The sequence below is a fragment of the Triturus cristatus genome, chromosome 9, assembly GCF_964204655.1.
Source record: "Triturus cristatus chromosome 9, aTriCri1.1, whole genome shotgun sequence".
Taxonomy (NCBI): domain Eukaryota; kingdom Metazoa; phylum Chordata; class Amphibia; order Caudata; family Salamandridae; genus Triturus; species Triturus cristatus.
In genome coordinates this window covers 50,747,768-50,767,669 of record NC_140592.1, presented here as the reverse complement: position 1 = coordinate 50,767,669, position 19,902 = coordinate 50,747,768, and the positions used below count along the sequence as shown (strand labels likewise).

The 19,902-nt window shown below is 41.5% G+C and overlaps 1 protein-coding gene across 1 annotated transcript in view; it reads right to left on the bottom strand.

The window, feature by feature from the left end:
- Window positions 1–19,902, bottom strand: part of LOC146797369 (uncharacterized) — a 401,286-nt gene that overhangs the window by 163,101 nt on the left and 218,283 nt on the right. The window contains exons 64-67 of the mRNA XM_085624372.1: window positions 7,305–7,340; window positions 5,026–5,061; window positions 3,671–3,715; window positions 2,347–2,379 (exon numbers count right to left, since the gene is read on the bottom strand). Of these exons, the coding sequence (XP_085480498.1) occupies window positions 2,347–2,379; window positions 3,671–3,715; window positions 5,026–5,061; window positions 7,305–7,340 (150 nt within the window). The remainder of the gene's footprint in view (window positions 1–2,346; window positions 2,380–3,670; window positions 3,716–5,025; window positions 5,062–7,304; window positions 7,341–19,902) is intronic.

The window sequence follows — 19,902 nt, the reverse complement described above, 5'->3', positions numbered from 1 at the left end:
CATGCAATTCGCCATTTATGGCATACATTTTTTACAACGTTTACGCAGGTGTGCTTAAATGTCCGTTCTGTTGCTTGCTGGACTGCACTCAACACAACAGTCATTACATGCTTGCCGTACAAATGTGTGTGAGGGTGATAAGTGAATATGCGTTTAGAAAACGTATTCAGAGCCAGTTGCCCACTTGTGCAAAGGTTGCGGAACGCAATGAAGAATATCTGCAGTTGGTTAGTCCATTGAGTTATAGCTCACTTCACCTATCATCTGAAATGCGGAACGTTGTGTTCTCAAGGTAGGGCACCAGCTATATAATTCCAATTGAAAGCTGCCTGTGCCCGGAATCCTCGAGTGTCGATTGAGGCTTACTTGAAACCTAGTACATGTTTCGTCAAGCCTTTTCAGACCACAGTGATCTGGTTGGGATGCACATATGTATCTTTCCCTTAAGATAATGGTGGCACCCCACTGAAAATATTTATGTGCTAGGCAAATCAATTTACTTTTGAACCAGGGGATTGATGCCAGCCACCACAATGGAGTTTACTAGACACTCAAGAAAAAACACATTAGCCCATATTTGTACCATTACACCTGATTTTCAAAATGCTTTCTTTAAAAATCATATTACATTTTAACTGACTTTGTTATGCTCACATTTGTGCAGCAAATCAACTCATCTGTGTCTCATACATTTTGGAAACTGTTAATGTATATCATTAATTTTATAATACTTATACAACTATATTTTAGCCACAACAGACCTAACTCACACAAATTGAATTTCAAAAATGCTTGAATGCATTCTAAAAAATATTTTTTTTATTTTTAACTGCCTAAATAATTGTATTATACATAAGAAGAGCACATATATTTTGAGCATATATATAATTTGTAATTTGGAGAGAAGACCAAGACACCAGGTAGGAATGCATATGGAATATACCTGTAGCAGTGGGAAGAATTAAAGACTTTTATTGGTGCAACTGATTTTCGCCAGATCTCTGCGGACCCTTTCCCTTACATATTTAAAATACTAACTCCTCTATAAAGTCAAGGTAAATGAAAGCTCTGAGAATTTGCTCTCATTTACTTGCTCTTCAATCACCATCAATGAACCAGAAAGTACCTCATTTGTTTTCCAAAAACTATTATATTAGTTTTAGATATGTTCTTATGTTTTTAGGACATGAAAGTCTATGCAAACCTACTGCTAATCTATTGCTCAAAAAAGGTTTGTCTGCAAACACCATATCTCAGAAATGTATAGGGATTATTTGTGGTGAAAAGCGTGTGACTTGTTTCAATTTCAAATGTAAAACAGCTATATAAAATATGATAGGGACCAATTACACAGGTATGCAAATGATAATTCCTCCAGCATAAATAGGTGAAACATAGCAGTTTGCTAATCAATTATAATACACATTTAGCTTAATAAAATGTTTTCAGTTTTTGCAGGAGCAAAGTATATTCCCTTTTAAAAAATTATTTGATGCAAAACTTTACCCAAAGCGAATGCTTAGATATTTTCAACAAAACATTTTGCTGAAATAATCTTCAAACTGAGTGTTCTTGTTTGTTGTTGTTTTTCCTTTTAGCAAAATGTTTTGTAAAATATAAAATTTGTGGAAAGTCTATTTTCAGGTCCTTCTCTTGTAAACCCTTTTTTTATGGGCATTTTATATAGTTTCTAGTCCCACAACTTTCTACACATCTCTGCTTCTGTCCATTTTCAGACTTTGAGCAGGAAATCTGTGTATGCATTAAGAAACTCTTCTACAAATGGTCAGTTTAATCCTTAGTCATTTTGTTTAATATGATCAAACACCATGATTCAACTGATGTAACTACTTACCTAAAATAACCTCTTTGAGAATTTTTATATGTTTTCTAGGACTTCTATTATGTAAATTCTTTTTATTATAGAAGCACCCTTCATCATATTTAGTAAACACCCATATTGAAAATTGGTAGATATAACCTTCATTCTTATAATTAAGCCCCAATCTTGATGATGGTTTGGCCATGAAATGATCACATTATAATCAGCAGCATAAATTGATACAATTTGATCAACAAGCATAATTTTTTAAATTGTTAACAATTACATTGTAGGATCACAAAGGTAAAATTCAGAATGCAGCACTTTTTAATGCCATATCCTGAACTGCGTGGAGGTTACGTATAGGTTCATATTGTGTAGTTTTTTTTAGCTGCAACAAATTGGGAGGTAATTCTGGATCTATTGCTACACAATGATCCATGTCACAAAAACAAATAGACAATAATCAATATGAAGAGATAAGCATCTGAAAGAGGAATGCTTTAAGACCCCTTACTACTTACTCGTGTACTGGGGCCGGGTTCACCTTGGTTCCCCTGCAGAATGAAAATAAGGAGTTTATCTTTCTGACAACTACTGAATACAGATTGTTTTTGATTTGATGTTCCGCAGCCTTGTAAAGTTTATCACTGTGCTTGCCAACTTGGCCACAGAACTGATTTCTGAGACATATAATCTGAAAACAATGCTCTTTTGAATTCACTGCTGACATCCTACTGTGATACATGTTCTGCTCAACTAGCTACAGCAATATCGTTCTCACAATATCTATTTGGTGTAAATATTGACTTGGGCCACTTGTCAATGTGTCTTGGTAGATGTTATGTCCCTGGCGCTGCTTTACTAAAACAAGATCATTATTAAATGCTTAACAAAGATGAGCCCAATCACATGGAGAAAGTAGACTGGTGACATTAAACATTAGATTGGAGGAAAACAAAGTTATCAACAGAGAAGACAGAAACAAGATTGTAATGCACTTTGTATTTATATTTTACACTCATTTAACAATGTCCTTTAGGCCGATGGTGGGCACATTGATAGGGGAAGTTAAATAGAAAATGTACACACTCACAATATGCTGCGAAGTTCTGACTTACATTAGGGAGCACAGCACTATTTCTAACTAAGGCAGAATCAAGGGCCAGAAGTTCATACACCCATTCAAAAATGTTTGCACGTCGGCTGGTTTGCGAATGGGCTTCCAATTTGTGGTGCAGCCTGTAAGACTGCTTTGCAGATTTTCCATTTACAGTGGGGGGAGGTCACACAATGACATGCTTAATGAATACTAGTAAAGCATGCCACACATTGTGACCCTTTTGGGCTTTTTTTTTAAATAGCATCCTATGTTCATTTAAGATACAGGAGCTGCTTTTAAGAACAATGTTTGACTTTTGGGAAGACATCAGAGGGAAGGTCCCCTGTTCCACTGTCTGCTTGTCCCACAGTTGTCAATACTATTCCCTTATGGGACAGCTTCCCCTGTGAATAAGTTACCATCACCTATCTGGGGTTTTCAATATGATCAATGGTGTATGATGGCAATTGCGGTCTATAACTATTGATGCATGCTAATCATCATAATTTATTGGAGGGGCACCCCCTTACTGCTCCTCCGACTGATAATGTGAAACCGGTCACAAAGGCCCTCTTACAAGTCGTAAAAACGTGTCTGACTCATAAAGGCGCTTTGCGTGCATTGTAAAGCTATGTTTTGCAGTTTCAAACCCTGCGATTTGTGTATCACAGGGTTTGCAATTGCAAAAGCCAAGGTATGTCTGACCCCAAATGACTGATCTGTGCAGTCTAATGTTAGTTAAATACCTTTATTCCTGGAGGTCCCTGAGCACCTGTGGATCCTGCAAGGCCCTGGAAAGGAGAACAGAGCAATGTTATCTTACAATATATTAACCAGGATAGCTCGAGCCAGTGTTTTCATATATACCTATTGCAGTACAATTGGAGTTTGTCAGAGGATGGATGTGGAGAAATGGATAGATGGGGCTTTTAATTTAACTTTTCTATCTTTATTCCATATTTTCTTCTTATTTTCCCTCTCCTTTCCACCTTCTCTTTCTTTTCTCCTACTTAGCCCATTCCTTCCCTCACACATTCCATTGCTTCTTTGTCATCCATGTGCTACTGCCCTTCATCCTTCGCTCTCTCTGCCTCTTCTACCTGCCTGCCTTCTAGCCATCCTCCCTGTCCATCCTTCCTGCCTTCTGCCTTCCTTTCCAGGGATTCTTTTTTGTCTCCTTCCTTTCTAACTTTCACCCCTTCCTCTTTTTTGCTCATTTTTATCCATTCATTTTCACTCTGATCCTTCCTTTCTCATGGTACCTCACTCTTTTATCCTCCCCCCTTTACTTCTACGGTCCAGCATTTCATCCCTGCCTCATTTCTTCCATACTTCTCTAATATATACATACATGTGCGTGTGTGTGTACATATATATATATATATATCTATATATGCGCTACCTTGCTGATATATATATCTATATATAGATCAGCAATAGCGTTACAACATAAAATTCATGTTAAAGAGCATAATTATTCATTTTACATCAATAAAATCTGATAATTATACAAATAAAACCTAGAATACATTGGATCTAATCTACATTCCACTACCATACTTAATTAGTGTCCACACAGCCCAGACATATTCCACCCACACTTGCGTAATTTACCATCTCAAATACAGATTTTAAGTAAATGACTGCACCTAGTGTTCTACTTAATTGTATCCAGTACAAGACCGGTGTTAATGCGGCCAGATCCAAGATAACGATGACAGCTAACTCCCAATATAGAGCTAGCCACGGAGTACCTGCGCCCAGCTTCAACAATGATCTCAAAAAGTTGTTGTCCACTACTTGCAGCTCATTTAAATGACCATACCCCCATAACTCTGCTCCATATATTGCAGCTTGCACCGCTTTCTACTTCCCCTATTGCTCCTATCCTTTTTATTTGCTTTTCCTTTTCTTTCCTATGAACATCAGCTCATTGGCTTGCCTGAGCCCTTGCCTCTGGCGCAGAGCTTTTAGCTGTCTTTGTCCTTACTTTGATAATACTGCTCACGCCACCATCCATCTTAATTATAGACTGTCATATAAATGCCCCATTCCCCGCATTGGGGTAAACTGTATCAACATAAACATGACCATTACTTACAGGTGGGCCTGGTGCACCTGGTTCACCTGGAGTGCCCTGGATTAAAAACAACAAAGAAAGAAGTTAAAGCTCAGCCTTTGTATCAGCAAGCTGCTGCACCGACTCTTAGCAAAGTTGGGATGCAGCTTGAGGAGAGTTTGAAGATGAGCTGAGCGGGGTCCACAGCTGACATCTTAAAGCACACTGCTGTTGGCACTCCTGCTTCAACATGAGTTGACAATGCATGTGTGTGTGTTAAAGGAAGAGTGAGTAGTAACTGAAGGGTAATCTCAGCACTACCCAAATTATTGTTATAATCAGTTCATGTGTCTTTCACTCAAACTCACTGTTTATGGGTGATAGCAGCATGGACCTTCGGCATCATCAAAGAATCATGCAAGAAGCAGTGGTGCATCAGCCTGGCACATCACAGTTGACTTCTGTCCGCAGACTCTGTTATGCATCGGTGATGGTTGTGACAGCACACTGTCTTATGGGGCATTGATGGTTCAATTTGCAGACTATGTTATGACCCACTCATGGTTCGGCATTTAACACTATGTTATGCTGAGAGAATGTTCCGACAGCACATTGTCTTATAGCACAGTGATGGTTCTGGTTTTACACCGTTTCATGGTCCATTGATGGTTCTGGTTTTACACTGGCTTATGACACTATGGGGCATATTTATGAGCCCCATTTAGGTCGCTCTTGCACCACACAATGCGCAAATGTAAAATGAGATTCATGCGTTGTTTCAGAAATCTTGAGTAAATGTAATGCAATGCAAATTGTTCCGTTGCATTACTCTGGCCCAGTGAGGCATTTCCATAGGCATTGCGTGGGTATTCCTTTGCAACATCCCTGGATTTTGAAGCATTCTCGGATTTACAAGAAGTGGTAGACCTGGGAATGCACCAAAAAGATACGACTCCCCAGGAGAGCTATTGAAACACTGGTTCATTAACTCCACATCATAGAACATCCCTTCCATTACATGCAGGTCCTGCTTCCCCAAAGAGTGCCCAGTGTGCGGCCCAACAAGCAGGTGATTCATAACAACAGTGCTGTAGCTCATTCCATTGGAGTCTGACTTCTAGAACAGCTTGGATGATCCGTCGGTCACTTTAAACCCAGCACGCCTGTCAGTGATTGCACTGACCAAATCAATTAGAACTCAATCTTATGGGGAGATTCCAGTGGACATGTTTTTTTGGGTATCAATCCCTGTGTATGTGTCAGAGAGTTGAATGATATCCCTGTGAAGGCCTTCAGGGCAAGTATGAATTTAAGGTGGTTTATTGGTGCCTGGTTAAAATTATGACTTGTGCACTGGGATCAAGAATCTATCACTACCTAGGTGGATAGTTATTGATCTGGAATTTGTCAGTGCGGCCTTCCTCACAATACAGTGCACCAAGATACCTCAAGAGAGAGCTTGAGGAACAGATGTAATTAACTCTGCATAAATTCAAGTACTGATGCAATTGAAGTCACCAGGAATTGGACTTTCAGTAAAATTGCCACCTAACCCCTGGTAAATGAACAAGAATGTTGATTAGACATACAGGAACCAACCAAACCTCCAGAAGATAATTACTTTAAATTACTACTGACCGTGCTGGGTTTGTCTTTCTGACCATGATGGATTTCCAATAGAGGGGGACTGGCTCATGGGCAAATCAGGAAATGTGTGTCTCCAAATGGCACAGTCTGGAATGTGCAGATCCCTGCTTCAGCCATCCATGCAACCCTTTTCTAGGCTTTAGGCTAGCAAGACACCACTCAATTTCTCTCTGAGCCAGTCCGCCTCTGTGCTTCAGATCTGTGTGGCATGCCATACGATCATCCTCTCACCCAAATCACACCATCATTGGCTCATGCAAAATAATTATTCAAAAAAATCAACAATAATTTCAAAACAATGTTAAATGGCACCCCAGAAGCACTGCATGCAAAGATCAAGTGAAGGGAGAGGCAGAGTGAGAAGGGATACACAACCTACCGGTCGTCCAAGAACTCCAGGAAAGCCGGGCAAACCCTGAAAATATTTAAGTCATGCCACAATGTTAGAGGGGAGAAAAGGCGCCAAGAGATTGCCCAGTCTGGCGCATGCCTGCTCGATCGATGCTCGAGCACAAGGCAAAGTTGCGCAAGACCACTATAGAGACAGAGAAAGAGAGAGAGCGAGAGAGACAGGTTGACCAGGCAAGAAGAGCACAGGAAAGCCACTGTATATGGAAGCCGGACAGCCACCTATAGAGGACCCACGAGGGAGTCCTTCTCATCGGGTTACTTACAGCCGGGCCGGGTGGCCCTTTAAACCCTTGCTCGCCCTATATCGAAAGCAACAGACACAAAAATGCAAGACATCAAAGAAACAATAGCGCTAGCATGGCTCATTTGAACAGAATAGAAAGGTTTCCTTGCACACAAGGATGAAAGTCAGTTCGAGAAAGTGTAATAGTGTTCTTTGCAAAGAAAACATTAACATGGCATTGGCGTTTCAACAAATTATTAAGGTAAAAGAGGTGACATCATTGACCTTGGCAGTACAGAAAGTAGTATCACAGAGCATCAGACCAAAATGGTATAGGCTTTTTGCAAATAATCTTCACTGAAATCTTGAGAATAAACTATGTCAGTAACAACAATTTGCAATGGCTATAAATAAAGGCCTACACAATCTGGCAAAAGCTAATAACTTGCTTCCTCTAGATTTTCTTTTTTCTTTTTACTCTTTTTATTCATGAGAAAAATAGATTAGAAATTGCTTCCTCTTAACAGACCAGTGTAGCAAACATGGTGACAAGTCAATCCTTAGGCAGCGGACTGGGGGAACAATGCAGTTACAAAGAGGGTAACTCCAAGGTGTACATATTTATAGAGAAAGAGAATGAGAAAGAAAGAGAGAGAGAGTGTGTGTGTGTGAACATAAACCATGAAACTGAAGGCTGAGTGATTTATAAATGTCACCAAAACAACAAGATGGCACACTTGCTACCTGCTTTGTATTTTCTTCATATTATATCTTTATTTTGGGGTAGGTAGCTTGAAAAAGCTGTGTTCAAAATGCTACAATCAATGAGAACAGATTGGAATTAGAATGTTAAGGGTTTGTTCACCTATAATGAATAAATGGTTAATTAACCAAATGACAATGGTGGGGGCCTGTGAATTTATGTGATTCTGCAGCTGCCGCGTGAACCACATTTGCCACACAATTTGCAGATTAAAAAGAAATTGAGGAAAATAATACTGCTATGAAATGAGCCACATATCTTGCATTTGTTTCAGCAAAAGCAATAATCTTGCCACATAATTTGGATTCCATACAGCATAGTCCTAGTAGTCCCGACAATGGCAAAAATCAGCAGAGTTGTTTGTGGGTTGTCAGTATGAAAATCAATCTGTATTTCTCAAGGAATCACATACCAACCGAAACGCGTAGGGGCTTTTCTTTAGGATTTGGCCAGTACAACTTTGAAGATTAAAGAATTATGACTGACCCGTGAGTGCGACCTATATATATATTCACTGAAAAAACCATAGGTTTCACACATGTTATAGTTAGCTGGACATTTTACTGATAAAAAACCAATGAAATTCCCCCGTTATAGTTAGTGCAGGCAACTATAACTCACGCGACCGCAATCCTCTGCTGATGCTAATACTGTATTTAGACAATTATTTGCCCATGTCTTCTTCCATTAAATTTTAGCTATACATATATTACAAATATTTTTTTTTCATAAAGACACATATGTCATCAGCAGAGGATTGCGGTCGCGTGAGTTATAGTTACCTGCACTAACTATAACGGGGGAATTTCATTGGTTTTTTATCAGTAAAATGTCCAGCTAACTATAACATGTGTGAAACCTATGGTTTTTTCAGTGAATTTGCAAGGTTTTTTAAATGCTAATTCCTAACTATAACGTGTGTGAAACCTATGGTTTTTTCAGTGAATTTGTACGTTTTTTTAAATGCTAAGTTACTTTACGCCATTCGTGGCGTGCGCGCCCACTTAACGCAGTTCGTTCCGTGCGCGCACGGTGCGCTTTGCGCACCGTGCGCGCACAGTGAGCACGCGGTGCGCTTCGCGCACCGCGCGCCCACTTTACGCAGTTAGTGCCGTGCACGCTGGGTGGGCACGCGGTGCGCTACGCGCACCGCGTGGCCACATTATGCTGGATGGCCCAGGTACGCACGGTGCGCTTCGCGCACCGTGCGGCATGGAGGACATATTATGCGCTTCGTTGTGAAAGGTATTGTTTGATTTTTTGTTGTGCTATGGGACGGTCATATGCCATGCACAAATGGTGCCCTTCGGGCAACATTTGCTCACGGGGTGTAGAGAATATGGATATTTTTTTTTTTTCAGTTTTTTTAGCGTAAGCGTAATCGGCGATTTTTCGAAAAAAATTAAAATTGCATTTTTGCCCTTGGGGGTTCTTTGAGGACACCTCCATCAAGGCTAGGTGGTTGGGAGCAGTCTAAACAGCCCCTTTATATGTTTTTTGCCTTTGTTTTTCTTCCACCCCCTCAGAGTGCGAGATAGAAAATGGCGGCCGCCGCTTCCTGGTTTCGACCGATTCGAATGTTTACTAAGATCTAACAGCCAATCAGAATCGCGCTCGCGCACGTCACCGTACGCGTACGGTAAGCGCACGGTAAGCTGGCTCAGATATATATATTGATTTAAAGGCTATTTTCTCAGAATCTACTGAACAGATTTACACCAAACCTACAAAAGGCACTTCCTTGACCTGTAGACTACCTCTCTGCCAAATTTCAAGGAACTCTGTTCAGCCGTTCGGGCTGTAGCTGTGTCTAAAGGTCCTATGGAAAAATGCATGGGAAAAACGTGTTTTGAGACCCCCCTTTTATCTCAGCCCCCGCTTGACGAATCCCCCCGAGACTTTCAGGGTAGGAGCGGAGCGTAGCGCCCCATTAGTTTTGAAAATTTTGCGAGGATTCGTCGACCGGCGCCAAAGTTATTCAAAATAGAATGTTGCGGTTTTCCTATGGAAACAGGGTCCTAACTATAACTACCTACTGGCGACCGCCAGTAGGTAATATATATATATATATATTTACTGAAAAAACCATAGGTTTCACACATGTTATAGTTAGCTGGACATTTTACTGATAAAAAACCAATGAAATTCCCCCGTTATAGTTACTGTAGGCAACTATAACTCACGCGACCGCAATCCTCTGCTGATGCTAATACTGTATTTAGACACTTATTTGCCCATGTCTTCTTCCATTAAATTTTAGCTATACATATATTACAAATATTTTTTTTTCATAAAGACACATATGTCATCAGCAGAGGATTACGGTCGCGTGAGTTATAGTTGCCTACAGTAACTATAACGGGGGAATTTCATTGGTTTTTTATCAGTAAAATGTCCAGCTAACTATAACATGTGTGAAACCTATGGTTTTTTCAGTGAATTTGTACGGTTTTTTAAATGCTAAGTTACTTTACGCCATTTGTGGCGTGCGCGCCCACTTAACGCAGTTCGTTCCGTGCGCGCACGGTGCGCTTCGCGCACCGTGCGTGCACAGTGAGCACGCGGTGCGCGGCGCTTCGCGCACCGTGCGCACATGGAGGTCATATGATGAGCATCGTTGTGACAGGTAAAATATATGTTTTGTTTATCTCTGATGAGCCATGCACAAAAGATGCCCTTCGGGCACCGTTTGCACACGGGGTGGGGAGAATGTGGATATATTTTTTTTTTTTTATTATTTCTTACCGTACGCGTACGGTAAGCGTAATCGGCGAAATTTTTGAAAAAATTAAAATTGCCTTTTCTCACTTGGGGGATCGTTGGGGACTCCCTCGACATGGCTAGGTGCTTGGGAGCTGTGTAAACAGCCCCTTTACCTGATTTGCACTTTGTTTTTCAACCCCCTGTCAGAGTGCGAGAGAGAAAATGGCGGCCGCCGCTTCCTGGTTTCGACCGATTCGAATGTTTACTAAGATCTAAGGGTCAATCAGAATCGCGCTCGCGCACGCCACCGTACGCGTACGGTAAGCGCACCGTAAGCGCACCGTAAGCTGGCTCAGATATATATATTGATTTAAAGGCTATTTTCTCAGAATCTACTGAACAGATTTACACCAAACCTACAAAAGGCACTTCCTTGACCTGAGGACTACCTCTCTGCCAAATTTCAAGTAATTCTGTTCAGCCGTTCGGGCTGTAGCTGTGTCTAAAGGTCCTATGGAAAAATGCATGGGAAAAACGTGTTTTGGGACCCCCCTTTTATCTCAGCCCCCGCTTGACGAATCCCCCTGAGACTTTCAGGGTAGGAGCGGAGCGTAGCGCCCCACCTATTTTGAAAAATTCGCGAGGATTCGTCAACCGGCGCCAAAGTTATTCAAAATAGAATGTTGCGGATTTCCTATGGAAACGTGGTCCTAACTATAACTACCTACTGGCGACCGACATTAGGTAATGTGTGTGTGTGTGTGTGTGTATATATATATATATTGATGTGAACAAGGCAGTTGTGCCGAAACGCGTCAGCGTAAAGAGAAATAAACCCAAGCTGGATAGCGAAAGCATCTCCTGTGTCGGTGTCCGATTTTTACTTAAATCAGGATTGGTTGTAATATATATAAATATATATATATATATATATATATATATATATATATATATATATATATATATATATATATATATATATATTATATTATATATATCACTTACAGGCAATAGCCAGTAGGTAGTTATAGTTAGGACCAACTTTACCTATAGACAAAGTGTTTTTATTTTGCTAATAACTTTGGCGCTAATAGACAAATCTTCACAAACATTTTTAAATTAGTACACACGATAGTTGAGCTGTTGCCTGAAACGTTTCAGGGTGATTTGTAAAGCGATCCTGAGAAAAAGGGGGGCTCCCAAAAATGCTTTGTCCCCATGCAATGTCTACAGGAATTTTGCAATTTTTAGACACGGCTGCAGCTCAAACCGCTGAATGGAATTACACCAAATTTGGTAGTGATGGAGCAGGTAAAACAACATCTTGTTTACGTCCTCTAAAGTGCATGAAATTAATTACGTAATCATTCTAAATTTAACTTGCAAAAACTAGTTTGCAGTGACATTTTACTAATCAACTTTTGCACCTTGATAAACACGAGATACACGTGGGACTAAAATGCTAATTACATGGCAGAATAATTATTGAATTAATTATAGTACGCAAACTAACCTTAGATTGTGGTGATATAGAAAATTGCATGATTTATGTTGCTTTGTGATTGTTTGTGCTTTCAAGACTATAAAATGGTGAGTATTATCGCTTTAAATGTTGCTACAGCTAGGGAAATACTAATATACATTAGAATTAGTGTGGGTTTAAACATTAGAATCTCCATTTCTATATTCTAATTATTGTTATGTCTGTTTTTGCTTAAGTTGGCATTCGGGCCTACTAGGCCGCAGTACCCAAGATGGAGTCTCTGAAGAAGATGCCACCATGTGAGCGCGATGATTTCTGCGCAGAATCGGATGGCTCTGGAGATCTCCAAATGACCCCAAATCTATGACACCGTGTTCCTTGTCAAGGATAGGAACTTGTTTGCCTGCCAACTGACAACGGTGTGGGAACAGCGGAAAGGACAATACAAAACCTGTGGAAAGATGACTTCTTTTCCTCAGACTGTTACAATTGCTGCTCTCGCCTGGGAGCTAAATGAACATTATAAAATTTGCGCCCTCCTATGCCAAGTCTTCATGAAGAACCAGTTTACCCTGTGAAACTTTTAGAAAACTTACAGATAACCCCAAACTGTCCAATCAGAACATTTCTCTACCCCTAAAATGTTGCATGTTAATATGAAGTAAGAGGGAAAAAGGGTATATAAAGCCCTCATTCGCCAAAGGGGGGTGGACATCGGGTTGATCTTTCATGGTGTTGGGTCTGCATTGAGCTGGTGGCGATTTAAATTGGTTTGCCTTGGGTTTCTTTGGCTTTCGGGAGAGAAGTTTGCAGTGTATCCTATATTTCGTCTGACGTTTTGATCTTTGCTGTGGGTCGGATAGTCTATCCTGGGAATTGTACCAGAGAATGCGGATAACTCTCTATTTGATCAGAAAGTCGTAGACGCTTCCTAATTGGTAATTAATTAACTGCGCTTTCTAAATTCATGTTTATTTACTAAATGTCTGATTTCTCTTTAAAATAAAACTTAATTCATATTATGAACTGTAGTGAATAAATGCTAACGCATGGAAATGATTATTAGATAAACACAGTTGAAATAATACAAAATGAGTTTGTGGTTCTTTAATTAATTACTGACAATACCAAATGTTTCCTAGGCTTTAATTGTGTTTTAGCTGGTTCTAATTCACCATCAACCAGTCCAGCTAATTGGTCCATCGACCAAGTAGTGGAGTGTCTTGATGTTAAGGTCAGGATTCTGTAGCTGCATATGTATAAAATGTATATAATGTAAAGAAGAATTTATCCTGATAGGTAATAAGGTACCCACATGTCCAGCGCTTTTCCACATGAAGGCGAGCCGCAGATCTGGGCGAAAAGGAAGGCCCTGATTGGTTGGCCACAACCTGCAATGAAACTTGCAGCCACCATTTTGTTTGTCGCTTGGGCCGGGGGAGGGGAGATTACACTGTAAAAACACATAAGGGTTCAGAATACAGGTATTCTGACCCCATAGGACACATGGAAGGGTCCATGAGGAACCCCTCATGGGCAAGAAACTGTCCAAATTATTTTTTTTCTGACCCATGTGTGGATCCCTCATGGGGCTCAGTGCGATTCCCAGTGTAACTTTGTGATGGATCCAAAGATTAAAAAAAAATACACCCACCAAACCCCTTCCGCGCACGGCAAAGGCTGTGTGCAGCATGGGGTTGGGTAGAAGTGGGGTAGTTTGGACGTGGGGCCTGGCCTGTGACCAACCCCCGCCTTGCACAGCCAAAAGTCATGCAAGGCAGTGGTTGTATTAATGTACGGTAATTATATATTACTTTACGTTAATAAAACATCAAAATTCACTGAAAAAAGCAAATGTTACAGGGACGTTATAGTTAGGTTCACGTTTTACCCACACAACCGCCGAAATTCATCAGTTATAGTTATACTTATAGTTGTACTTATCTAAAGGAACTATAACTTGCGCCATTAAGTAACTTTAGGCCACACGTTATAGATTCTTAACATAAGTATAACCATATGTATAACTATACCTGATGAATTTCTTTGGTTTTGTGTGAGTAAACATTGAAACTAGCTATACCGTCCCTGTAACCTTTGTTTTTTCAGTCTGCCAAAAAATAATTTTCCTAGTGAGCCAAATCACCATCAGAATTGCCGCAGCGGGATGAATGTGACCTGTCAGCTGACGATGTCAGGGCATTATCGTATGCTTGGAGCATAGTCACTGAACTATGACCACGGATTTGGACTGTGTTTTCCCCACACGCAGCATGACTTGGACCGCATCCTGCTGATTTTTGGGGGTTTGGAATGTTGCGATTTGGAGGGGACAACATAAACAACTAGCAGTGAGAGTACGAACTTGAACCTGCAGTCCTTTTTCTTTGGCCACAAGCATCCTCCAATGGGAGTGAGTATGAGACTTTTTAGACTCCCAACAGCGTCCTCTGTCACACATAGCTGGCATTGAGGAAGGCAAAGAAGCCGAAACGCATCTGCCAGATGTTACAGCGATGGCGATATTTTATCAAAGCAGGATGTGACGAGATGGTGAAAATAAAGCTTAACTGGAAAGCACTGGTGCATGTGTCAGCCCGTTTTTCTTGGAAGCGGGATTGGTGGAATATATATATATATATATATATGTATATATATATATATATATATATATATATATATTCACAACAAAAACTGCTCCCAAGACCTCCTCTCGGCGAAAAGAGAGCAACGGACACCCGGATAGATGGTAACATGTTCTTTATTATTCACACCTCCTCTGACGACGCGTTTGAAGCAACTAGTGCCCTTGTTCACATATATATATATATATACACACACATACACTTGTGCTGGGGCTTAATTTTATGTGCAGCTTTCAGTAAATTTTAGGTGACAAATGTGTTGGGGTTTGGTCGCATGTGATGCTTACAGTGAGTGTTTGGTGCTGGTTGTGCTGTGGTTTGATTGCATGTGATTCATACATTGAGTATTCGGGCTGGACGTCTTTGGGTTAGATTAAATAGGATGTTGAAGTTAGTATTAAGAACTGGTAATGCTTGGGTTGGATTATATGATTCCTACAGAGAGTGTTAGGTACTATTTGTGTTAAGATTTGATGACATGTAGTTTACAAAACATTTTAAAGTCTGGTCCTTCTCGGCCCCTCCCACCCGCACTCCCTTTCGTGCACTTTCTTTGCGTGCGCATCATGTGAAGTGACGTCAAGGCAGTTGTTGTTATTATCCATGTGTGCCTCTTACTGCTGTTTGGTGAGGGCACGCGAATTAGCTCCCCTGGCTCCAGCACTCACCTTACCCGGTGCGGGCTGTTTGACAGCAGAAGCATGAAAGCCTCAGTGGCAGTCTCCTATGTGAATATCAGGTTCCTCTTCCCCTACCAGTGCGCCGTGTGTCCTGGTTCTGTTTGAATAGGACCGCCTCTCCCGAGATGCTCTGTGGAGGGGGAGGCAGCTGGCAAAGGCTGTCTTGCCTGGTGTGAGTGCGCCGCGGCAGCGGCAGGAGTCACCACCAGTGTACGTACCATACTTCCCGTGTTTCTGGCAGGAGAGAGCTGAGTGTCCGTGCACGCGTGGCTGCATCAAAGTGCCAAAACCTCTTTCGTGTCGTGCACTGCGTGACTTTCCTTCAACATTTATCTACCTAGATAACAGTAACTTCTCGAGCCCAGGCCTCCACCCCGCTAGTAACGGAGCAGCCATGGCGGAAGAGGAGCAGCAGGCTCCTAGAAAAGTTGGCTTCTCACCCGCTGCGGCCGGCCACACCAACGGGCTGACAAAGGGCAGCGGCGGTTCCCTGGCAGCAGCGAAAGCTGCAGTCTCAGGGGGCTCCAGGAAACTAATCATCAAGAATTTTAAAGATCGATCCAAGCTGTGCGGGTGTGTTTGTGTCTGAGTCAGTATGTCTGTGTATGTGTTTTTGTATGTGTATGCCTCTGAGTCTGTGTGTGTACCAATGCGCGTGTGTTTCTGTGCCCATATATGCGTGTGGCTGGGTCTGTGTGTGTGCCTGTTTGTGTCTCTGTGTCAGCATGTTTGTGTGTGTGCTTATAGGACTGCATACCTGCATATTGTAACTGCATACATACCACAGGCACAAATATCTGCGCGACACGTACTTTAAAAAGCTTTCACGACGTGTGATTTTTAAAGGCTCGGTCACTTCTTTGGGTTTTCGGGTCTCCATGTCACTCCAGTCGGTTACTTGTCTGGTGTTAAAACAATTTATATGTTATCTTTCTCTCACCTTCACTCTCTGTCCCCTTTCTCTCACGCATGTTTCACAGTGTGTGTATATGGATGTATATGGCGTGTGTGCCTATATATGCTTATAACACACACGTACATATTGAAAATGGTCATGCACACACACACATTTAAGTTCCATTACCATACATTTACGATGCATATTTTACAAAAATGCACTCCGCCCATTTTTGCAGTATTGCATGTCTTTTATACATTCATATGCATATACACGCGAGTGTCCATATGTATATTGTGTATGTATGTGTGTGTGTGTGTCACATATGTGGTTATATACCAATGAAAACAAATGTGTGTACGTGTGTAGATGGAAGGATGGATAGATAGATTATGAGTATGATATGTCTGGATAAACTAATCTGCGTATGTGCCTGTACGTATATGTGGACATATGAATCTTGTATACATGCACACTAATGCACTAAATGCATGTTGATGCACGTGCGCGTGCTAAACAATTGAACTACTGCAAAAAGAAAGGTAGTTCGATGATAAGGATATATGTCAACTACAATATGTTTGGCGCAAGCTACAATGTGGAGACATTCAAACCTATAGCTCCTGTGAGACACGTGCTGGTTAGCTTTCTGTCTTTATTCTTTTTATTTTTGCAGGGACCCTGCGGAACGGAAATAACCCCTTGGGCAGCCGGAAGTGGTTTGAAATCTGACATTCACCTTCGGGCCCCTCCCGGAGCGTTTGAAGTATGTCGTGGCTAGCATTGCTTTTGAATCTCTGGTGCGAACTAGCCACATGTGTGTAACACAGAAGACATCTTCCGGCAGGCCCAGGGAGGGAGGCCGCGGCATTTACATGAGTTTATGATGCCAAGTCTGGTGACAATACTCTTCCGGTATTAGCCAATAAAACGACGCACTATATGGCCGTACTTTGGCCGGCTGCGGCCTCGTGATGGCCGGCCGAGGGGGAGACCACCTCTGGACATCAAAGCAGGCCACACTTAATACCACGTTCCTAAAACCAAAGCCACGTCCTTGCAAGAGGCAACCTCTAAACCGGAAAGAGTCTCTAAAAACAGGGGTTGATTTTCACTGCCACCGGATAAATAATTCTGTGTATGATTATTTGCATATTTAGTTTGCACAGCAAGAATGTGAACACGAATCTGGCTTGTGTGTTCCCCGCCGCCAGGAACATAGCCATTGCAGGAGAGGGGGGTGGGCTCCTAAAATAACCTCTCCACTGAGGTTTACCGACTGCCCTGTTTCCCACGGAGGCACACCTCGGCGGGGAGGCGCAGGCAGCATGCCCCCTGCATGGAACACATGTGCAGAACAGGTCTGTGCTGGCAGCCGGCTGTGACTGCATGGCGTGCCGTCCGCTGCCAGGTGAACGCCAAGGGTAAGCAGGCCTCCGAGGGCCAGCAGGAGCATTTGACAAAGCCAATAGCCTGGCTTGGTGGCGCCAACACACGCTTTTGCAAATTCTGATTTTTACAAGTGGTACGAAAGGGGGCTTGACTGATCACGTCACTTTATCACCGTGCATGCTAACAGTTACATTACACAATAAATGTTGGCATGTATACAGGGCTTTAAGTGGGCCGGGTCTCGCATTTACATGAGTTTAAGCTATTGGCATTGTAATTGACAATGCCGTTTATTTATGTTTTAAAAAACAAAAATAATACCTGGTGTGTCACGCAGTTTGGTGCTTACTTTCCATCCATGTTAAACAACAGTAGATGTTTCAGCACCCAGGCTAATTTGTTGCATTGCTAAATACATATAAGGTCTCAAAGACGAGGCCGATTTGCATTGCAAATGCTTGTTAGCTGTAGTAAATCTAATGTTTACAGTGGGTGTTAGAAACTGGAAGTGTTCAGTTTAGATTGAATGTGCTGTTTACAATCAGTGCCAGGGACTAGCTATGTTTAGGGTAGATTAAATGTGATATATACAGACAACGTTAGAGACTAGTTTTACGGTTAGATTATATATTGAACTTTACAGTGAGTGTTAGAGGCTAGCTGTGATTAGGTTAGATACATTGTGATGTATGCAGTGAGTGCAAAGGGCTACTAGCTGTGCTTGGGTTAAATTAAATGTGATGGTTTCTGTGACTGTAATAGGCAAGTAGTGGAGATCTGGACCCATTATTTCTCCTGGAAGAGGGAAACATAGGCAGTACCGGACACAGTATAACCAGGTCCTCATGTAATTTCCCATTTTGGAGGGAACATGTAACCCCTGTTATCTCATAGGGAGTTACTGGCTGGTATTGTAAATTCCAGCCCAGGTATCTCTGCGGAGATAATGGCAAATTTGGTAACATTAAGTAAATTGTACCAGTAGTGTGTGGTCAGGTGAACTAGATAAAAGTTGATATTTACAGTTAGTAAAAAGGTGTTACCTTTGATTGCTATTGTAAGACTATTCCTGTGAATGATCGGTGCATTATACAAAGATTATGCTCAAATATTAGGTTTTGATATCCCTGGCAAACATCACCCGAAGATTTTTTTCAGGAACTTTTGCATAATCAAATCACAGACCAGAAAGTTAGTAAAAATAGAGGGGCAGATTTACAAGAAACTGACGCATCTGTATAGATGCGTCAGTTTCTGTGCGCCTGCGTGAAACACCCTTGCGCCACCATAGATACGCCGTGTTTACAATATGACGCAGTATGGCGCAAGGATTGACAGATGTGTCAGAAATTCTGACGCATCTGTTGTCGGAAAAGTCACACATTGCTGGAGTCGTGTCGCAAGCACGACGCAACTCCAGCAATGAGTGTTGCAGACTATTCCCAATACACTGCGTTACTCCTTACGTCTGCTTCAAGAAGGCATAAGGTTTTGACACAGTGGTGTCCTAAAAGTCACCCAGTGAAATCTTGTAGATTTCACTGCGTCACTTTTACGAGGCTTTCCTGCGTGGGAACGCCTACCCTGCATACATTATACCTGACGCAAGTATAATGTCGTGCAGGGCTTTACAATGTGACACATCTCCCTAGATGAGTCACGTTGTAAATGTGCAACATTTTTTACGCCGCTGTTGCATCACACAAGTGACGCAACGGGCGCGTAAAAGTGACGCAAGGGGCTTGTAAATCTGCCCCCAAGTCTTTCCTTTTGAAAAAGGCAGCCAGTACATTGGGTATTATGCTCGATGAACTCTGTGAGCATTCCAAAAAATGTACTTTAAAAAAATGGTTCTATAGTTATATGTATATATGAAAGTTTGAAGAAGACTGCCTGCTACCTTTATTGATAATATAGGGGGGGTGTAATTTTATTTGAGTGTTTACTAACAGCAGAACATGAGAAGATGTAAGATTACTTTTCACACTGGGGACTATGAATTCATTGGAATTTGGACATAAGTACCAAGAAAACACACAATTTGTGAACATTGTAAAAATGCAGTATAAGAAGG